Source organism: Cupressus sempervirens, chromosome 1 (assembly GCF_028749045.1).
Source record: "Cupressus sempervirens isolate cs-2001-9-10 chromosome 1, ASM2874904v1, whole genome shotgun sequence".
NCBI lineage: Eukaryota > Viridiplantae > Streptophyta > Pinopsida > Cupressales > Cupressaceae > Cupressus > Cupressus sempervirens.
In genome coordinates, this window is record NC_143118.1 from 705,964,912 (window position 1) to 705,984,892 (window position 19,981).

Here is a 19,981-nt window from a genome sequence, read left to right on the forward strand (position 1 = left end):
CAAGACCATTGTGAGTAATAGGGACAGCAGATTCATGAGTTCCTTCTGGCAGGAACTTTTTAAGCTAGAAGGTACTTTGTTGACACCTAGTACTAGTTACCACCCTCAAACTGATGGGCAGACAGAAATAGTCAACAAGTGGGTTGAGGGATACTTGCGTAACTATGTGTCAGGACAGCAAAAAGCATGGGTGCGTTGGTTGCATTTGGGCGAGTATTGTTATAATACTACGCATCATATGTCCATTGGCATGACGCCTTTCAGAGCTCTCTATGGATATGAGGCATTATCTTTCACTGATTTGGCATTTAGTGACAGTAGAGTACCCCTGGCTCAAGATTGGTTACAGGAAAACCAGGATGTCATGAGATCTCTTAGGGAGAATTTACATCAGGCCCAGAATCAACAAAAGATGTACGCTGACAAGCACAGGATTGAGAGAACATTTGAGGTGGATGATATGATCTTTCTACAAATCAGGGATCTTTCAAAAACTACATCTGTGAGCAATCTACAAATTAAAAGTGAACTTTTGATTAAAAGAATAACTTACGTTTGGCAAAAATAAGTAATTGCTATAAAATTTTAAAAAACATAACTTTAGTCTACACTTAAAAAATCAAAAGTCAACATAAGCTATCAATATCCAAAACTAGAAGTTCAAATTTAAAAGTAAAACACTTAAAAACTAGAACAAGTGATACTTTGTGAATGTATAGTTTTGGGCAAAATATTTAGGGAAGCAGTGTTTTAATTGGTCTCTGACTTCTTGAATTAATATTTGAAGAGATGCAGCCATTATTGAGAAATGGTTCCTTTCCGTGCTGAGCATAGTTGAGGGATCTATCTTCCTTGTATAAGCTATAGAAGCCAAAACTTTCTGAAGGGTAATCTGAACCTTGTTTGGAATGCATTCGAAGAAGCTGCTTTCATATTCCAGTGAATTTGTATTGCTAAGTGTCATATTGTACAAAGATATGTTTAGAGCTTTAGACCATCAAATTGTTGTGAGGTGGGTGTAGATACGGGTTTCCCATGATTGAGCAGAGCATTGGAAAATCATCCATGCTTCCTTGTTTGAGTTATCCACTCCTAGAGCAACTGTCTGGGTTTTTTATTGAAGATTAGAACAGTTTTGACGAGATGCAGCTTTGCTATTTGTTGATTTGGTTCAAATTGAAGTGCAGACAGTAGTGTGAACTCCCAGACATTGTGCAACTCCCCTTCTTCTAATGACTATTTATGAGCCTTGTATCGGGGGGGTGAGCTACAGTTATTTGTTGTATCTATCATGGAATGGTTGTCAAATATCCTTTGTTTATAGAAATCTCAATCTTAAGGCACAGATATTATCTCTATCGCTATTTCGGAAATAGCCTCTTCTGGTCCTGAAAGCAGTAAGAGTTTGGGCTATGAGATGCATATGGTGATGGTTTGGGAGTTGGAGATTCATTCAAGAATGATTTTGACTGTCATCCAAACAATTTTCTATGTATTCATTCTACTGCTGCCATTAGACAGACATTGGTTAATATCTCTCTATATGGATGTTGTGAATTCAATGACCTGTGTATGTGGTGAAAATGTCAATGGTTGATTACTCCACTTGGTACCAAGAGGACTGAGAATTTGGAATTGCTGCTGACTGGTAATAGTTTTTATTTAATGAGTTGGTGCTGATGCAATCTATTCATGTATTTTGCTACAATTTAAGATGCAAGCAGTATACTCTGTGAATATGATTCATCAAAAACTTCAAGTTCTCATGTGGTTCATACCTGGACTTTCCTTATGATTTTATACCCACTTGTTAGTTGTTGTGCATGCTCATCAAACCATTATATAAATGCTTTGAGATTGGAAAATCTGGGTGAGCTTACAGGTAACAGTTTGCAAGGACTGAGTGACTGATGTTTCATCAGGATATGTATTGACACAAGGCTTCATTCAAAATGTATGGTTCACCAATCTGAATAAGTCTGAGTTTACAGTTTTAGGGTATTTCTCAAATTTGCATTCTTTAAAGAAGCAATCTACAAGTTTACAAATTCATGGTTGCATTCGTGACATTTATTTCAATGCTTGTTTGATGAATTTGTATCTTTTCATTAGAATAGTAATCAATAAGGTAAAACTATATGCATCAGCATTACACCTAAACTCACAAAGAATTATTTATACATGTTAGCAAATTGCTTGTTAAAATAACTTAGTGCAAAATTTTGGTTGCATTTAGGGGTAGGACACTATAGTAGTTGCATTTCGGAGTACGAAAAATGAAGATAATAGCAGATCAGAAAAGTATTGTTTTCTGAGAAGAATTTAATGACACATTAAATGGTGAACAACTAATGTATTTGCAGAAAGAAAAAGAAATAGGAAATTGGCTTTATGTACTTTAATTACAATTGAAGTTCAAGAAATCTCTGGATGATGTTCTCTCTAAGTTGGAAGAATTAGATTCAACAATTTCCAAAGTGGACTTGTCAAATTGGAGGCTTTTGAATTGGGCTTTGCAGCCCTCAATGCTCACTTTGGTTCAATGCAGGTTTTTGGAACATCCATGTGATGAAGTGAGACTTACAGTTGCTTCTTGTTACAGTGTGATCATAAGAATAACAACTCCCATAGACCCCTATAATGATGACATATTAAAGAGGGTTCTACAGCTGATTGTGGGGAGCCTATATGGGTTACATGATCTCAAAGCCTCTACTTTTGGTCAGAGGGATAAACTTTAAGAAATTTTGGCAAGAACCAGATCATTTATCATTATGTTGGATCTCAAATGTGAAAAAATTATTCTTCAAATGTTTTAACTTTTAACGCTTCTTAACTGAAACTAGGGAGCATCATCTAGACAAGGTAAGGACTTGTATGCAAACCATTGTCTCCTTAATCTTGGATGAGGATGGTGATATCCGCAAACAGATGCACTCAGTCTTGTTAGCCATTTGAAGGAAGGAATAGGCTACATCACCTATTTCTTATGGGTTCTCTAAGGACAGGAGTCAGAGGATTACCAGGTTATCTAAGACAGGAGTGGAAGATTACCATAGAATAATCTCCTCAGAGGTTATCATTGTGCAGATTGGTTTTAATTTCATAGTTTATTTCAGTAGTTTGCAAAAATTTGGTTAGTGAGAAGCACGAGTTGCATTTCCAAATTTTGTTGTAGCTATCATAACAGCATATAAAATATATTACATTGTTATATCATGTTAAGGCATATTTTATCATCCCAAATAGTGGAAAGTGTGGTGAAGTTTCAATGGAAATTGTATTGTTTTGGTTGTGCCTGTTAGCACCATTTTCTCTCAGTATGAATAAGATAATTGCAGATATATTTTTTGTTCATTATCACTTGTGACAGCCAAGTATGTATTTCTATAAGCTTTCAATCTGAATACGCATTCATATATCAATTTATATTGAAATTTGGGCATGTTGTGAGCAGTTATTTTGGCAATCTACTTGACAAGGTTTGTTCTATTTTCATTTTTTTATGTATCTTGTTAGAGGGGGTTATGAATGTTCAGAGCTGACAGATTATTTGCAAGGGATATTACATCTAGACAAGGAATTAGGTTGTTCAGACGCACTTATAACTGTTATTGTATTTTGCTGCATGTATATTCTGAACAGCATTTGTATTTGGTACTTGCAGCCTGGACTGATGAAGTCCGTAGGATCTGTACCATATGCATGTGGCTATGGTTGTATCATTAACAATATAGCAGTATTCCAATATTGTTTTACTACTGTTTCCAGAAATCAGTGCACGAATCTGTGGTGATATATATAGCACTAACTGCAAGAAATATTTAATCATGAAGAAAAGCAATTTTGAGCCACTTTAACTACATGCATCAATCTTCATTACGGTAATCTTCTCAATGAAAACAGACAATTTGAACAGTCATGAAATGGGGAAGAACAGTAGCTAAATGAAAACTGAAATACATATAACACATCCACTAAAGTATCATACCACAGTTTGCAACATCAAAACTGTTTTTTTTGTTCCTTCAGCTAAATGAAGGTTTTAGTGACAAGATTTCTCTAGAAGTTATAAATGCAAGAAACTTGATTAGTACAAAATTCTACCTGCAATTAGTTTCTCAAGATTACTTTCTAACATATTTAGGTCTGTTTTCATTGTAGTCTGCTTGTCTTCTTTGGTAGATTGACTTTCTTCAGATGGCAGTACTGATACACATTCATCTGGGTTTATCTGCAATTCTACAGTAGAAACATCTGTAGCTACAGATATATCTGGTGAAATAGAAACACTCTGGCTCTTATCTTCTTTTCCATGAAGCTTACTGAAATAGGAATCCAAGGAGCCTAGTTGTTTGTGTTTTCTGTGTTTCTTTTTAGATCCAAAGACTGCCAAGCCATGGCCATCTCTCTGATTGGTTCTGCCTGATTCTGATTCCAGCAAATTATGTGTTGTCGAGAGCCGTTTATCATTCTCAATATGTTCAGCAGAAATTAGCATGAAGTTCTCAGACTGTTTGGCTACTCTATAGAGGCTTAAGTATGCATTATTTTCCTTGCTCAATCTTACAAATCTCACATGAGACAGTTTCACTCTGTTTTCCTGTCCAATCCATCGAATAAAGTTGCTGACATTATGCTGTCTTCTATTTAAACTGTGAAGAAGACTTGATTCAGAAAGTACCACTGGATGCATGTCACCACAGAGAGAATCCCTGCGTAAAGCACTTGAAAAGAGTGGATACATACTTCTTGTGGAAAATAATGACTGAATAATTCTACTGTGGAAGTAATCCCCACAGGTACATTCTCTTAGCAGCCAGCTGCATAAGCAATCCCACATCCAATCGATCAAAACACAATACATGGAATCAACCATAGATTAGTTTATAATGTACATATACATGCTGCAAACAGCTATTACAAACAGAGACTCAGAAGGTATGGTAAAGTTAATAGCAAAGTTGAAAGTATGGGCTATTAGCCTACTAAGTAGCAAGAACAATGCAGGCAATCCGCCCATTATTCAAACATGCAGCATTTACAACATGCCTAAATTAACAGCATAATTAGTCAACAAGTTAAGTTTGTTTACGTAAAATCTACCAATCCTACTATATTTGCAGCTCCTTCAAAACTGTTCAATGAAATCTTGAATAAATGTAATCTTCTTCCATCTCATCCATCATAATTATCTATCTTTTGTTGACCATATTTAATAACCATTGTGAGGTCTTCACTCCATTGCCCCATGAAACATGGGGACCCCCTCTTTTCTTGCCTTTCAGCAGGTGTTTGCTTAGTTTGCTGTAGGTTGGCAACATTTTCACAAGCTGAGGTTTGATGAGTGAGAGCGAGACAAGGAATAGTTGTGACAAGATAGGAGGTTAGACTTGGTAAAAATCAGACTTAACAAAATTGTGATCATATGGATTGGCAATTTAGTGGAAGCATGAAAAATCATGGCAATTAATGAATCGGACTTTAACAACTTTGTAAGGAGGTTGGCAGGGTTGTGAATTCAAGTCAACTTGAAGTGATAAAAAATCAAGTTCAAATCTTAAGTTATTTTCAGTTGAATTGAATTTTTCCTAAGTCCATGTTGATTTCCACTACACATTGAATGCACTCGCCTAAGTGCATGTTGATTTTCAATGTACATTAGATGTGCTCGCCTAGTCCATTGTGATTTCTAGTGCACATTAGATGTGCTCGCCTAAGTCCATGTTGATTTCCACCACAGGTTAGACACACTCACCTAAGTCCATGTTGATTTCCACTGCACATTAGATACACTCGCCTAGGTCAAGTTTTCCACTTTTAGATTTCCAAGTTCCCCTAAGTTGAAGATGTTTTCCACTTACCATTTGCAATGCTTTGCCTATGTTGGTGTGAGTTCCACCAAGCAATTGTACATTTCACCTAAGTGGCCTTGCATTTCCACTAAATGAGTTTTAAATTTGCTTAGTCATGGGTGGTTTCCACTTGGTGCGTAGTGAGTTTTCCTAACTTGGTGGTTTTTTCCACTGGATATTTGTTGGTTTCTCCCAACTTGGTGGTTTCCATTATTGAATAACTCAGACTCAGCAAACTGAAAAAATGGAACTCGGACTTGGACTCGGAAAAGACTCGGACAAGAACTCGACAAGGACTCGGCATTAGAATAATGTGTAGTTTTACCCAAAAGAAAATCAATGCATTTTAAAAACAGAAGAGCCATAATAGAAACATTACACATGTCATATGAATCTCAAAACTCAATATTCAAAATTTCATCATAGTTTCAAATTTTTTAATGTATATCCAACATAAGTTTATAAATGTTTACAAAATGGCGTATAGTGATATGTCCAAAGGACCAAATGTGAAAAACAGAAAACTAAAGACCACATCTTCATTTTCCCTCTCCTAAAATAACTCAAGTTTTCAGGCCTTGAACTAGTAGGTGTTGAGATATTGAAATGAGGAGTTAATTCTTCTGCTTCGTCATCAAAGTCCTTAGTCTTTGTCATCCTCCATTTCATCAGAGTCACACTAAAACCTTGTTTTGAGAAAGCACAAAGAACAAATGACTCAAAAAATGGAAAAAAAATCAAATTATAAGTTGTTGGGTGTGTCCAAGTAGCAACAAGAGTCCATCACAAGGACTCGTGAGTCCAGGCCTTGGAATATTCAAGAACCATTCAAGGATAAGATGAAAACATTTATAAATTATTAAATGACAAATATTTAATGCAGATCCATATTATCTAATCATAGATTCGAATTTAATTATAAGGGGCCTCGAATTTGATCTCAATGGCCACGAATTCAGGTCAAATTAACTTTAAAAAGCCATGAATTTAATTGGGAGCCTTAAAATTAACTCCAAGAGGCACAAATTTAACGGAAGAGGCCCAAGTTGGCCTAAACATAGAAACACCACCAGGCCTATATAAATTGGGTATTGAAATCCTTTTGATACCAAATCCAAAATTTGATCACATACAAGCAGAGCAGCTTGAGTTCATTAAGAATGAATTTTGCAAGTGCAGGTCAAACTTATGCAACAGCATGTTACACGTTGGAAATCTGAATTTGGAGACAGTATTATAAGCAATTGAGATCAAAATTGAAATATCTCCAAGGGCTGGACAAATTGAAGGAGCAAAGTTCAGATTCAACAAATATATTAGGCAGTGAGGGAGTCAACTAGTTCCAGACTCAGAAATTTTCATCAGTGGTGAGGTAAATTACATTGTATGATGTTTTATTATGTCTTCAAGACTGTAGATGCATATTTTAAGTATAAATTCAATTAGAAATTGAATGATGAGATGGTGTCATAAATCTAAGATTCAGCTTGATCATACTAATACATCTCAGATCTGGACATCTTAAATCAGAAGTTCGTTACAATTGAAAAGTGGATGATAGCAAAGGGGTGTGAATGTGCTTTCAAATGAAGTGTTCAAATTTGATTGAGTCTTAGGGCTATCTTGATCTTGGTTAGGTGCAATCAGGTTGAAAAAGATTAAGTCTTGCATTTTGAATTCATGAGATGCTGATGGGAAAGTTGTTCTAAGTTTACTTCTAGACATCATTGAGAAGGTTTTCAAATTGCCAAACACTCCAAAATGTGCAAATCTGAGAAAGGAGAATTCACAGCAACTATGGAATGAGAAAAAGCTTGATTACATCAAGTTTGCAATTGACAACTGATAATTCATCAAAGAGAATCAGATGCTGTCAAAAGATGCAACACCATGGTTATCAAGATGAATGTAGTGACACAAAATACAGGAACTCCCAATCCTGTGATCATCCGCGACTGCATCACCAATCACAAGGCCTTTGATGATAATCTACAAGATTGATTCAGCAGTTTCAACATTTTCTTCATCTTTAGTTTAAATGTGTTTTCAGCTTTGTAATTCAAAAAACATGTTGCATGTAATTGACTTGCATGCAATCGAATCACACATACCTTAAATAGTGGAATTGAATAAGTCTTCTTTCTTGTTTGACTTAGTCAATGGGTTGAGTTTCTCCCACCTTTTTCTCTTTTTTATTTCACTCCTTTGCCTATATAAGGGAGTGACCTTCATTGTAAATCATCATCTTTTCATATGCAAGAAAGCTCTACAAAAGTTGTGCAAACATAACTGTGAAATGTTTGTGCAAGTTTTAAAGAAGGTGAATAAAAGAAGCAATTTATTTCGAAGTTGTGTCTCAAAATGATTGTAGTGATATAAATTGGGAGCTATGACTACAATTTGTGTTACTATCTTTAGTTCATGCAAATCTTATTTGTATTTAGAGCAAAGTGAATATAAGAAACAATTTTTTCGAAGTTGTGAACAGAAACGTTTGTAATGGTATAAATTGGAAATTGTGCCTACAATTTGTATTACTTTCTTAGTTCATGCATCTTATTAAAATCAGTTACTTTCATGGTCATGTGCTGAAATAACTTATAGGATAGAATTAGAAATCATCTACTTTTGGATGTCCATGTGCCCCAATAGTAGTTGGTGAAGATAGAATTAGAAATCATCTACTTCTAGAAGTTTGTGTGCCCTAATAGTAGAGGCCTTTAAAGGATTTCGTGGGAGTCTGTGAGCTCCCTATGCATCCTTATACTATAGAAAAATAGACAGATCTAAGCTGGTACACTTACAATCAACCTGTGAATTGATTTGAGTTTATTAGTATTACTATTCCAATTTTAAAATAGAAATGTAGTTTTAAAATATAAGTGTAGTTAGAGATCCATCTTGCCCATTACCCGCTCCTTCAGTAAGTGGATTCTTTTCGATATTAGAATAGTTTAAACATTCAGTACAATCATTTCAGCTGTATATAATCAGCAGAAGAGTATCAGAGTTTAAGTATTTACAAAACATCTAAGCACTAAAAAGAGTTACATATCAAGTGCCTATCACATGTATCAAAGATGGGAAGTATATATAGCATGTCGATCTTATAGAAATAATATAAACATTAGAAAGTATCAACATTATCAAAGAGTTGAGGTTGACAGAAGAGATAATCATCATCCTTCATTCAGGCCCCAACCACCATTGATTTCCAATGATTGAAAAAAAATTTAGCAAATAGTTTGTCATTCCAACCTGCCAAACATATTCCTCAGGTGCATTATTGTTAGAGTTTGTGAAACTTCATAAGTAGTTTTAGTAGAAGTAGAATCCTATTTATCATTGGAAATGGTTAACTCTTTCACCATCTTCTCTAACTGGTTTAAATCAGCAGGATCCAGCATATCTTTGTACTACTCCAAATATTGTATAGCCTTGACTTCTTCTGGGTGAATGAGAATGCAATAACCCCAACCGGATATAACTTCATCAAACACCAAATTCTTTTATAATTCAGTTGTTTGACATTTCGTCAAACACTTTGCAAGCAAGCTTTGATACCACTGTAATGACCTAACTGGCTCTCAAACAATCTATGCTGAAGAATTGATTTCTTTTATTTGTTCTTGAGGTTTTGCAATTTTGATACAACAATATAGCAGCAAACTCAAAGATTTTGCAATAATAATTTCAACTCAAGTATTTAGATATTACATAGGGAATATATAGCTGAAAATTTTCAGATTTCAATATCAACTTAGATACTGAGTATTTTTAGAAAATACCAACAACCCAGTTGATACAATTTACAATACCTAGAAAATTTAGAAGTTACAATCCATGAACTTATAGGTAAGAAATGCCTTGAAACCCTCTGAAATGAAGACTAGCAGCAACAAATAATTCTTCAAAAAATAAATGCAACTGCAGATTTGGAAAATGTTGCTTCCAAAGTGCAAATAGAAAATAACACCCAACAACAGATATAAATTGGCCCTCAACCAACTCCAAATTAACCAACACACAATTTGAGATAACAATTCCAGTGAATCCCTTCACAAATTCCAGAACAACCTCTAGCAGCAAGAAAAATTAAACTTCTCCTCAGCACAATTTGCCAAGCAATCTCAGAATTGAATCTATAATACTTCATTTATAGATCCCAAACCCTTATACATCAATAAGGGCAAAAAATTTCAAAACTTCAAAAGTGTCACAAAGACAACAAAGAAAGATAAGATAATCAAATAATTGGATGCTTTACTCATCAAATGGGCTCATATTTATAATCTCCAAATGGCACAAAGTTTTGCAAATGAACTTCAATTAAGAAGCTTCCCACACACAACATTAAAATATAATAAAGTGTCATTATAAACTAATTTATTAATTGCTTTTGGCTCCAAAAATGACCTTTTTCACCATAACTTAAAATTTTGACACGTAAGACCATTGTTTCTTGTTCCCATGATTTAAAACTTTTCGTCTCGGTTCCAACGAGCTATGACACTAAGGTGACCAACAAAAATAGCAACCTTAGCATAGTTAGATGAATAATAATAATAATTCACCCGTCTTGCAAAACAACTGAAGAAGCATCAAAATTGAAATATGACGACACCAAAGTGATCCTGATGATGAAAGATGATGAAGGAACCAGATGGGGTGACTTACTATAAATAGACGCTCCCTCCAAGATTCTTGGAGCTCAAACCAGAAGCCTGAAATAAAAATTGAGAGCATCACCGAATTCCTCTAACTCAACTGAGCTCATTGGAACCAACAGATTGACTTACTATAAATAGTAAGTCCCTCAAACTGAGCCAAAAAATACCATAGGCTAATAGAAAGCCTATAACCACACAACTACGACTCTCAAATCCCACTATCAGCTCACGAGGGTCGCGATGGTGAACTAACTTGGCCAACTGCAGAACTTTGCTAAAAATGGGGACATTACAGAGAAGTACATCATCTCGAACTAGCATCATAAATTAGGCCATAGAAATCTCCAAGGAGAGAGAAACCTAAGACATAATAGAAAAATGTATGAGTTTACAAATAAACCTAGTAAGCCTTCTATTTTTCTGCTAAAAGACATCTTCATTTCTCGCCTTCCAAAGGAACCATAAGATTTCACATGTGAGAACAAACCAAAAGGAATTGAATTTAGAATCAAAAGCTTCAACATAACCAGCTAAAATTTCACTCCAACAAAGACTTGGTTTGGAGTTAATGGGGTTACCAAGAAAAATGTACCAAATCATGATAGAAAAATCACAATGAAAAAAAACATGTTCAAAAGATTCAATTGAATCACAAATCTTCATTGCCCAGAGGTAAAACCCAATGACTCCAAATTAGATCCTAAGGCAAGTTTTTCAAGTAAAAGTAACCATCTAAAACATAGCTTTTTGGGTTCAACGTTTGACTACCAAAAGTCCTGGAAACAGAAACACCAGTCTAAGAAGGGGAAGCACCATCCCCACCCTTGGATCACTCTTTGGTAGGTTTCTAGATCAAAGACAAGCATATTGTATATTCGTTTCCTAGAGACTTCATTAATCACCGTTCCATGACACCACATCAATTGTTTGAAAAAGTTATCAAAATCAATAACCTTTGAAAAATTACAATTATCAATTGCCTTGGTAATGAGTGTATAAGTTTTCTTCTAAGTCTGTGGGATGTCATACCTAGTTCCAATTTCATCCCATGTATCCAGAGGGTTATCCACAATTAAATCACTGACTAGAGAAGCACCAAATACAATCCAATGTTTGGCTGAGCAACTTTGCGTAAGTGCCAAAGGTTTTCCATTTAGATATAATCCCCACCAAATTGATCTATCTGAAACAATATAAGATGGAGAGGGGCCCAAAGCAATTTTGGCTAGTAAGAATATCTTTGAATGAGTCCAAGCCTTCCACAGGTTAGCAAATACTTCAAAGCCATAAATCTTAATTTTAAAGTCCCCTAATAATAGTTCACAGACAGGAATATTTCTCCAATTTTACCCTTTGAATATGCAAGAGCATTGAATGTTGTGCCTAATGACAACCTTCTAAGGTTCATTACCATATATAGCCTTTAGGATCCATTTAGAAGCAAGAGCAATAGCATGTTTTTTAAGATCTTTCAATCCCAACCCACCATATTGCTTGGGCTTACAGCATCATTGCCAATTCACACAATGTCTTTTTTTATTCCCCACACCATCAGACCACAAGAAGTCTCTCAAGATTATTTCAATCTTGTCCATTTGCTGATTTGTCATCAGCCAAGTATAGGCAAAATATAAATGATGTGAAGACAGAACTTTCTGCACAACTTGAATCCTCCCAGCTAGAGAGAGATAGTGAGCTTTCCATTTGACATGTTTCTTTTGTATTTTATCATAAACCCACTAGCACATATCTTTAATTGAAGGATTGACAGCAAAAGGAATACCAAGGTACCTAACAATCTCATTCAGGTCTTTCCATTGCCAACACATTGACCGTATCCAGTTAAGCAGAGAGTCAGACCATCCTAAAACGGAAGATTTATATGGAGCAACTTTGGAACCTAAGGCTGAACAAAAGAATTTAAGTCTATATTCCCTTCCTCAAGTTCCATGAATAAAGCAGTGTCATTAGCAAACTGGAAGGTCAGTATGGTGTCTTCATTAGGAAGGAGAGGACCTTTAATAGGAGTACCGAGGGAGGGTGCTCTAAGGATATAATATAAAAAATCAACAGCTATTACAAATAAGGAAGGGGCAATGGTACAAGCTTGCCTAATTGACCTCCCAAGGGGAATAGGGCTGGTAAGATTGTCATTCACATCTATAACACTAGAAGAGTCTTAAAACAATACCTCTATCCATTTGCAAAAATATTCTGGAAAACCAAAAGTTTTGAGCATTCCAGTGACAAAAGGTCACTCAGTTCTATCATAGGCTTTTTCAAAATCAAGCAGAATCATAGCCACATTTTGATTGTTCTCCTTAGCCTACTGCATGGCTTCCCAACTTGTTATTAAATTCTCCAATATATATCTTCCCTTAATGAAACGTGTTTGCGTGACAGAGATAAACTTATCAAGCATGTCTTCAATTCTTTTAGCTAACAATTTTGCAATGATCTTATAGGAAATATTCAATAAAGTTATCAGTCTCCAGTTTTTTATATCAGACTTATCTCCACTCTTTGGAATCAGCTTGATCAAACCTTTATAAATATTTCCACCTAGAGATCCTCTATTGAATGAGTCCTCATAAAGTGCCAACAGCTCACTGGAAATCCAATCTATATTGGTTTTGTAGAATTCAGCAGGAAGACCATCAATTCCTAGAGATTTATTGTTAGCTAAAGAGTTCATAGTCCATTTAATTTCCTCTAGAGTGATAGGATTACTGAGTCTAGCACAATCTTCATCTGAAACTTTTTAGGCTATCAATTGAAGACACTTATCAAGAGCCTCATATTCAACATCAGTCATCTCAGAAGCAAAGAGCTGAGAATAGCAGTCAAAGAAAGTTGCTTTCATTATCTCTGGATCTGTAGAGAGTTCATCATTAATATGGATATTCTCAATAAGCTCCCTTTTGTTTTTAGCCCTGATATATTTAAAAAGTATTTAGATCCTCTATCTCCTTCAATAGCCTAGTTCAGTTTTGATCTAGTCTTCTGTCCTTGGATCTTACAGTTTTGAATCTTCCTCAGAGAATTTTTAGTCTTAATCAGAGCAGTTTCTAGTTCTAAATCTTGGATTCTGACCTGAAGTTCCTTCTCTAACCTATTAAGGTTAGCTAGTGCCCTAGTCTCATCCACATTCATATCCATGCTCCTTTTTTTCCCAATAATCTGAAAGAGCTTTTGCCAAGCTTCTACTAGTCCTTCCCATATTTCTCTTGGTTGAGTATTGCCACTTAACATCTTACACAAAAAAGTCACCTGATGAAGTGCACCAATTGTGGCTTGATCTTTAAGGAGGGAAAGATTAAGCTTAAAGGGATTCTTAGAAGTTATCCTAGGAGTTTGTTCTTCAAGCTTTGCAGCAATGGGGGAGTGATCTGAAAGAGAAGCAGGGTTGACTGAAATAGGAGAGTGACCAGGTTCATTTTGAAAGCAAAAGAAGGTGGAATCTGCATATTATCTGTCCAGCCTACAATAAACTCTTTGAGAACCTTTTTTATTATTACACCAAGTGAACCAAATGTCTTGGAAAGCAGATTTTCTTCTTTCAACAGGGTCGAACACATTAAATTTTCTTTTAAGTTTGTGCTAGAAGAATAATTCATTTCCTTTCCAACTAAAAGAAATACCTCCTACTTTTTCCTCTCTAAATTCAACCATATTAAAATCACCAACAAAGATCCAATGAGTAGTAGGCAGGTAAGATGTACCCCATTCCCATAATGATGCTCTATCTCTATAGTCATTGGGTGCATAAAAATTGCAAATCCCAAAGCTCTGACCATCCTTACTAAACATAATCCACATGGCCCTATGACAAGGAGAAACCCCTCTATTTACAATATAATCAACCCAATTAGGTCCCACAAGTATAGCAACTCCCCCTCTACCTCTTTGATGATTGGAATAGAATGCAAAGGCTTCGTCCCAAAGCAATTTAAGGATAGTGTAGGCCTGGAATCCAACTACTTTAATCTCTTGTAGAAATATGAAATCTTTTTGCATAATCTTATTACACCATCTTCTCACAATATATTTTCTATCATTCATCTCCAAACCTCTAACATTCCAGCTATGGATTTTGATCATGCTCATGGTCTTTAGAGGTGTTCTTCCCATTATTATACAATCTATTAAAGCAATCAGGGATATCACCTGCTTACTTTTAAATCCATTTGAATTGGTTAAAATCTGATTATCATTTCCTTTTCTTTTCTTGCTTCTTTTTTGGGTGACCTCAACAAAAGGAGACTCTATCTTTTTCTCAAGAGATATATCCATCCCTGAAGGCTTCAAGCCATTCAACTGCAAGTTCTTACCAGCCATAGACTAGTTGGTAATCTTAACCATCTCTGCCTGCTCAACAAGGGTATTAAGGGCTAGTTGTTGAGCATTAAGTTTGGTGGGGACTTCAACCAAAAGTACTGGGTCTACATTTTCCTTTTGACAAATGATGGATTTTAACCTGTTGGGAACAACTGGGATGACCTTAGAGGAAGGGATGTCATCATTAATAGGCACACTCTCAAGTACAAATAAAGGATTGACAATAGCATCAAAGTCTCCCTCTAAGGGAGACTAGACATCCTTATGTTTAGCAATCTCCGTAGGTATAAATGATTCTAAATGAATGTCAATATTGCCAAAAGATGGCTTTGTAATTTTTTCTTTTCCAGAACTAGGTATTTTATTACTATTATTTTTTTTAGAAACTTCAAAATTGGTTGTCTGCATTATAGTTAGATCCGGACAGTCTTTTCTCGCATGCCCATTTCTTTTAAAATGAAAACAAGCACCTTAATTACCCAGTCGAGAAACTTTCCATAAGAAAACTTCAGAATCAATAGAAAGAGAAATATTATCATGAAACACAGTTACGGATTCAAAAGCAACCAAAATCCTAGCATTCAAATGTGGAAGGGTAGTCTTAGACCGTTCTATTTGCAAAACCGAGCTAATCGGCTTCAATAATTGATGAATAAAGGGCCAAAACTCAACATTGAGATTCATAATTTCTACACAGCTAGGTGAAGCCTTAGTAGAGACTTCTTCAACATTTCCAATCAAAGACCATGGGAAGGCTTGAAATAGGGATTTACCCACATTCCAAAACCTTTTACTAAGTATTCTTTCCTGCATATTGTGGGTTTAGAAAAATAAAACAAAAAGCCCTTTTTGAATCATTCTTCAAAAAGAAACATGAATTCCAAGTTTCTTACCCCATACATTACAAGTCCATTCATCAAAAAGCTTAGGGGAAGGTAAAAAGTCTTCATCCAAACAGGCAAAAAAAACTGCAATATTCTTTAACTAAGCTTGTTCTGCCCTAATAGCTCTTACCATATTCTCATTCGGTGAGAGAGAAAGGGTCTTCAGTTCATGGGACGAAGACTTACCTTCCTCCTCTCCTCCACTGTTACCAAACTCAGTATTTCCTCTGCCTCCGAGTCTATCTCCATCGGTTGATGGTCTGTCGGTTCAGTTTCCATCAGTAGATACCTTGCAAACTTTACCAGAAAAACACCCTGATGGTGGGCAAGATGTCGTAAGCTCTTCAGAGACAACTTCCTTGTAAGATGGTTTCTCCTACACCTTTTTCTTTTCCTGTGAAATTCCTTGATTATGTATGTTTATATCCTCATCCTCTTCCATTATTTCATCCAATTTTATACCGTCTCCACTATCAGCAATGATTGTAATCCTCTTTTCTCCCACGAGTGATCCAAGGTGAGGAAATAATGACAGCATAGGGTTTGATTATACACAAGGAAGAAACTTGGTCGACACTCACAGGCAGCACAAACAAGAACAATCAATAAAACACAAGCCGAGAATAAAGAGAACAAGCAGAAAAATTAATGAAAACAAAAGTTAAAGGTGTTGGTGGAAAGTTGTTCCAAGTTTACATCTGAAAATCATCGAGAAGGTCTTTAAAATGTCAAAGATTCCAGAATGTGCCAACCTACAAAGGAGAATTAATGACAACTTGAGCAAGAAAAGCTTGATCAGATCAAGTTTTAAATGACAATGAACAATTCATCAAAGAGAGTTAGAGGCTGTCAAAAGACGTAACACTATGATTATCAAGGTGAATACAGTGGCACAAAATACAGGAACTCTCGATCCTGTGATCATCTGGAATAGCATTGCCAAGTACAAGGCCCTTCAAACTAATCCCTAGGATTGTTTCATTTCTCTTATGTCTTTCTTCTTCTTCTTTTTTCATGTTTGTAATTGAAGAGAATGTATTACATGAAAATGTGTAATTAAATGTATACAATTTACATGTGTAATGACATGTAATTCAATAATTGCTCTTGTTAGTTAGACTAGGTCAAAGTTGGTTCAGTTGCTCTCACTTTTTCCTCCATTTTCTCAACTCCTTTGCCTATATAAAGGAATGCCCCCTCATTGTAAACATCCTCTTTTGTTGTATGCAAGAAAGCTCTGCCACACTTGTGCAAGTATACATTTGATTGTGTAGTACGAATTTGAGAGAAAAATTATTAAAAGAAGCAATTGAATTCGAAGCTTTGACTAGAAGCAATTGTGATAGAGCAAATTAAAAGCTTTGACTATAATTTGTGCCTATTTTCTTTGATTCATGTTATTACTGTGTGTTCAATAAAAGAACGTAGTGAGTTAAGAGGCAATCGGAGCCAAAGCTTTGACTAGGAGCAATTGTGGTAATACATAGACTTGAAGCTTTGACTGTAGCTTGTGTTACCATCTCAAATTCACGAAAAATAGTTAAAATTTCCCTACTGCTGCAAGTCTTTGTGCCCCAATGGTAGAGGTTTTTCTTATAGAATAGAGATCATCTACTTTTGGAAGTCTTTGCACTCCAATGGTAGTGATTTTTCTTATAAATTAGACAAACAAAACTTAGAGCCAAACCGGTACACTTTTAATCAACCTTTGAGTTGGTGTTGGTTTATCAGTATCACCGTTTCCAACTACTAGATAGACATGTAATTAAAGATTTCATCTTGCCCATTACTCATTCTATGGGTATGTGGATTCTTTCCTAAAAGTTAAGAGGAAAGAATATCAGTAACACCCCTTACAAAATCTCTCAACTTCTTGCTTACCTTGAGATGATCCAAGGAACGGTGAGAAGGGGGAGCCTTCCCTTTAATGTAAGAGAGACTTGGTCTCATACGCTATGGCTAGTCTACCTATTTTCAACTGGATTTTCACAAAATTGTCAGTTGCAAAATATTCACCCAATAGGTTTCAAAGGAAGCAACAAGCGATCTTGGGATTCTTTTACCTTTGGGTTGTAAACTCTCTCTCTCTCGTCTTCTTTTATGCAGTGAACAGTTTCTTTTATAATTTATTTGTACTTTCCAATTCCTAGTTAGCTTATTTAGTCAGTGATCGGTCTTGCACCTTTCTGGCTTTCGTCTTTGAGCCATGTCCATCTAAGATGCACGTGTCATGCTGATATCCTGCATCTACATTGTACTCCTAGACTTTTGCAGGCATATAGGACAATGATCTAACAGAGCCAACCAGTTGTTCTTGTCCGTTTCTGCTAATCAAAATATTTATATTTGTTAGTGCCATAGAAATATTATGTTTCTTCACTTTATCTTGCATCCATTTGAGTTTCAAGTCCTATCTAGTTGATTTATCTTCTTGATCAACCTAGCTCACTAGAGCGCTAGTTCAGTAAGGAGGCTCAAGGGTTGATTCGTCTCTTGAGACTCTATCAATATTTTGGGTGGTGAATTCCCATCTCCACAATTATCATTGGAATTGATACAATTCTTGAAGATGTCTGAAACAATCTTACTAAAGAGAAACCTTTATATGTTGTAGGAAGCATGACTATCTATCACAAAGTTCTTGGTACAAGAACAAATGCAGGCTATATAGCTCAGTGGACAGTGACTATTTGAATATCTTGTTCAAGACATATCTGAAAATAGTTGACAAATGACAAGTTGCTAGCCCCTGGAAAACAAAGTCAACAACTATAAACCAAGTTTGGTTTTCTTCTACAAGCCTGATACATATTTATAACTAACAAACTAGGTAAGGAGCACAGTATATCATTCAAAATAGAAGATCATCACACATTTCTCACCACAGATGTATTCTCCAACACTCAATTAGAATATTGCCCTCTATATAACTGTACGTGGCTATTTTTATGGCAATAAAGAAGCATATAGGTAAGTGTGTGTTATTCATTGCATTTCCATTTGATTATCTATTTCCCTGAAGTATTTGGAATTTGGGCAATTTCCCATTTATAGCAATTTCCAGTTTTTGAGGAACTTAACACATTGCTAACTTCAACTGTTGTTTTTTATTGTTTTCCATAGAAATTTGAGACAAGAACAGGACCGATAGCAATGTTCTTTTGCTTTCTGAGACATGAACTTGGAATAGTACGCATCAAAACTAGAAGCTCCAGCAATTTACAATACTCGGCTGACACCCATTTGAAAACGTGACTAGCCTTTGACAATGAACATATACAAACACACATTTGATAATAAATAAACCCAAAACTTCCACAAAAGCCATTGAAAAACAGCTGTATAAACGTGAATGATGAAGATGTAATGAATTCCATCGGAAGAACAGCTGCTAAGTTGGTATTAATAGCATACCAGGGAGATGAGTATTATGGGAATCCCGTACACTGGGTTTCGTTCAAAAGCAGTCGTCCTCAGCCACTCTTTAAATCTTATCAGCTACCATTTAAATCTTTAAGAGCAAATTTAATTTCAAATACTAGAAAAAAATAGAAATTGGGAGCAAATTTAATAAATGAGTTCAACCCCACTTGTGATCAACTCGAAAAAGTGTACATAGGAGCCAACATTTCTTGGAGAGCTAAAATTCTTATTGCTCAGCTGAGAACCAACTCTCACCATCTTCGTTGTGAGACCGGGCGTTGGAAGAGGCCAAAGGAGGCTTGGGAAGAGAGAATTTGCAGATTTTGCAATTCTGGGAAAGTGGAAACTGAACAGCACTTTATTCTAGAATGTGAGGCCTACAAGGATAGCAGGGATAAGTTTGCGGATACTATATGTGACAGTTCTTGGCATAACCTGTTCAACGAAGAGTACATTGAGCAATTGGGGGGGCTCATCATTAGTCTACACAAGAGGCGAACAACGCTACTTAAGTCTGCTTGAGTTGTCTTGCTGTCCCATAGGCTATTTTTTTGGCCTCGTGGACGTTAAAATTTTATCTATCTATCTATCTATCCCCTTCGATCCAGACGGACTAATGGGGAGAGAGATATTGTCGTTATCAAATCTACGTTAACCATTCAAAATAATTCGTTTACAATTAGCTTATCCATATTACGTGCGGGGAGCACTAGATTTAATATGCCCAAGGTGTACATAGGAAACTAAAACACTAGGAGCGGCCGCCCTGGAGAGGGAGGGAAATAAATACAACTAACAAATCTCACATACA

General features: G+C 35.7%; 1 protein-coding gene across 6 annotated transcripts in view; it reads right to left on the reverse strand.

Annotated features, from left to right (window-relative positions):
* Positions 1 to 19,308, reverse strand: part of LOC149579895 (uncharacterized) — a 155,456-nt gene extending 136,148 nt beyond the window's left edge. For 5 of the 6 annotated variants that reach the window (XM_089787760.1, XM_089787775.1, XM_089787743.1 and 2 more), the window contains exons 1-2: positions 19,162 to 19,308; positions 4,108 to 4,823 (exon numbers count right to left, since the gene is read on the reverse strand). In XM_089787760.1, the coding sequence (XP_089643886.1) occupies positions 4,108 to 4,747 (640 nt within the window). In that variant the 5' untranslated portion in view covers positions 4,748 to 4,823; positions 19,162 to 19,308. Of the gene's footprint in view, positions 1 to 4,107; positions 4,824 to 7,966; positions 8,122 to 19,161 lie in introns of all 6 variants that reach the window. The other variant, XM_089787753.1, reaches the window with a different exon arrangement.
* Positions 19,309 to 19,981: the final 673 nt, after the last annotated feature.